At 46.0% G+C, this 3,307-nt stretch overlaps 1 protein-coding gene across 1 annotated transcript in view; it reads right to left on the bottom strand.

Annotated features, from left to right (window-relative positions):
- Nucleotides 1-1,317: 1,317 nt before the first annotated feature.
- LOC138862760 (protein PBMUCL2-like) overlaps nucleotides 1,318-3,307 on the bottom strand; it is a 9,445-nt gene continuing 7,455 nt past the window's right edge. Inside the window, exon 2 of the mRNA XM_070125939.1 lies at nucleotides 1,318-1,830. Within this exon, the coding sequence (XP_069982040.1) occupies nucleotides 1,318-1,830 (513 nt within the window). The remainder of the gene's footprint in view (nucleotides 1,831-3,307) is intronic.

The raw sequence follows: 3,307 nt of genomic DNA, 5'->3' as shown, positions 1-3,307 counted from the left end.
TATATATATATATATATAAATTTATATATATATATATATATATATATATAATATGCATACACACACACACACACACACACACACACACACACACACACACACACACACACACACACACACACACACACACACACACAGGCACACACACACACACACACACACACACACACACACATACACACACACACACACACACAAACACACACACATGGGTATATGTGTGTGTGTACACTCAAGCACAAACATACCTATACATCTCTCTATCTATCACTTCCTCCCTACCTATCCATCCTTCATATTTCTACCCCTACCCCCCACCCTTCCCCCTCTCCCTCTGGACCCCTACCCCCACCCTTCCCCCTCTCCCTCAGGGCCCCTGAACCCCCCCCCCCCCCCCCAGTCCCCCTTAACGAACAAATCCCTCCCGGTTTTCGCTCCGTATCGCAACATCTATCGACCAGGCAGTTACGGGCGTCACATATAGAGGGCTTTTATCTAAGGCATTCTCTCTGACGCCCAGTAATGAGGGAAAGGATTGAAGACGTAGGGTGAAAGGGTGTAAGGGTGAGACGGTGGTAAAAGGTGAAAGGGTGTAAGGGTGAGACGGTGGTAAAAGGTGAAGGGGGTGTGAGGGTGTGGAAAGTGTGTGGATGGAAAGAGAGTGGAAAGGTTGAAGTGGTTAAGGAATGGAGAAGGTGTAAGGTGAGAGAAGCATGGAAAGGGTGTAGATGAGAGGATAGTAAGGGTGTAGGGTAAGAGCTGAAAATAGCAGGAGTATACGTATATAAGGGTGAGGAGATGCTATGAGGTCTTAAGCATTATAGGCTGTCATACCCTGGTAAACAAGGTGTAAAACGTAAGGGTGTAAGATTCAGAGTGTAAAGTTAACGGCAAAGGGTGTGTAGCTCGCAAAGGTACTGGAAGATATAAGGTTTAGGGTGTAGTATAAAAAGATACAAACATAAGGCGTTAAAATGCAATGTATAATGATGTGATGGTATCTTAGATAGCTCAAGGTGTCAAAAAAGGGAAGGGTGAAGGGACACATAGGATAATGGATATAATACTCCATGAAAAGAATATATAGTAGATACAGTGCATTGTAAAGAAAAGGACGCAACAAGAGGAGGATGTAAAATGGATATCCTGCAGTATGGGAAGGGTATCCTGCAAAAAAAAAAAAAAAAAAAAAAAAAAAAAAAAAAAGGGTGTCTAGGATAAACAGAGTGTTAAGGGTGTAGAATGACGTCAGAATAACTTCCCTGCGTCATTTCTAAGTGAAGTTAATTCCCGGTTTCCGACACCCTGTCAGTCGCATCAAGAAAAGCTAAGCAGGAACTGTAGTCGCTTGTGAAGGGAGAGCGTGACTGGCAGTTCCGTTGCTTGGCTGACTGGTGGCTGACTGGTGGCTGACTGGTGGCTGACTGGTGGCTGACTGGCGGCTGACTGGTGGCTGACTGGTGGCTGACTGGCGGCTGACTGGCGGCTGACTTGTGGCTGACTGGTGGCTGACTGGTGGCTGACTGGTGGCTGACTGGCGGCTGACTGGTGGCTGACTGGTGGCTGACTGGTGGCTGACTGGTGGCTGACTGATGGCTGACTGGTGGCTGACTGGTGGCTGACTGGTGGCTGACTGGTGGCTGACTGGTGGCTGACTGGCGGCTGACTGGCGGCTGACTGGCGGCTGACTGGTGGCTGACTGATGGCTGACTGGTGGCTGACTGGTGGCTGACTGGTGGCTGACTGGTGGCTGACTGGTGGCTGACTGGCGGCTGACTGGCGGCTGACTGGTGGCTGACTGGTGGCTGACTGATGGCTGACTAGTTCTACCTTTGGAGTTTTTTGGTGTGAACTATAATTCAGAGGGAAAAGTAGATGGTAGATGCGTGAGCGATGTTATGAGAAAGGAGAGAGAGAGACTAGGGAATTTAGGAAAGTAAAATGACACGCACTTGTTTGTACATACCTATTCACGCAAACACACACACACACTCTCACACACACAAACACACAAGCGCAAACAGGCACACAAACACTAATAAAAACTACTAATAAAAAAGAAAATAAGAAAACCTCACACACACACGCAAACAGGTACACAAACACACACATAGCAACAAAAAAATCTCACACCCAAAAGCAAACAAGTACACAAACACACACAGTGATAAAAAAAAGAAAAAAAAAAAGAAAAAACTCACACAAAAGCAAACAGGCACACAAACACACACACAGCGATGAAAAAAAAGAAAATAAAAAGAAAAAAATCTCACACACAAACCCACCCATACATATAAGAAAAGAAAGAAAAAAGGAAACCACACAAACACTCAAGCAAGCACACAAAAACACACATAGAAACAACCACAAAAAATAATAATAAATAAAAAGCTAAAGATAAAAAAAGAAAAAAAAAACACATATCAACAACCACAAAAAAAAAAAATAAAAAGCTAAAGATAAAAAAAAAAAAAAAACACATACCAACAACCACAAAAAAATAATAAATAAAAAGCTAAAGATATAAAAAAAGGAAAAAAAAAACACATACCAACAACCACAAAAAAATAAATAAAAAGAAGCTAAAGATAAAAAAGAAAAAAAAAAACATACCAACAACCCCCCAAAAATAAAAAGCTAAACATAAAAACAAAAGACAAACACTAAAAAAAAGAAAAAGAAAAAAATTCTACCCCGGGCTCCACCTCCGAACGTGGGAGAGCGAGCATCCCGAGGAGCGCCTAACGATGCAGCATCCCAGCCTGTCTATCGAGGAAGACTGACGTCAGAGGTCGAATCACAAGTCCTGAGATGCGATGCGAGAGAAGATCTGGACAGAATCCTTGACGAGAGGATGGGAGGAGTGGAGAGGAGGATGGGAGGATGGGAGAGGAGGGGAGGAGAGAGGGAAGGATGGGAGGATGGGAGGGAGAGGAGGGAAAGAGGGAGTGAAGGAAAGGAGGGAGGGAAGAAGAGAGGGAAGGAGGATGGGAGAGGAGGAGGAGGGAAGGAGGGAGGGAGGATGGGAGGAGGAGGAGGAAGGAGGGAGGGAGGATGGAGAGGAGGAGGAGGGAAGGATGGGAGGATGGGAGGGAAGATGGGAGGAGGGAAGGAAAGGAGGGAGGGAGGGAAGGAGGATGGGAGAGGAGGAGAAGGAGGGAAGGAGGGAGGAGAGAGGGAAGGAAGGAGGGAGGAGGATGGGAGAGTAGGAGGAGGGAGGAGGGGAGAGGAGAGGAGGAGGAGGAGGAGGAGGGAGGGAAGGAGGGAGGAGAGAGGGAAAGAGGGAGGAGACAGGGAAGGAAAAGAG

The sequence above is a fragment of the Penaeus vannamei genome, chromosome 9, assembly GCF_042767895.1.
Source record: "Penaeus vannamei isolate JL-2024 chromosome 9, ASM4276789v1, whole genome shotgun sequence".
Taxonomy (NCBI): domain Eukaryota; kingdom Metazoa; phylum Arthropoda; class Malacostraca; order Decapoda; family Penaeidae; genus Penaeus; species Penaeus vannamei.
The sequence above is the reverse complement of the archived record's forward strand: the minus strand, read 5'-3'. Positions and strand labels throughout refer to the sequence as shown.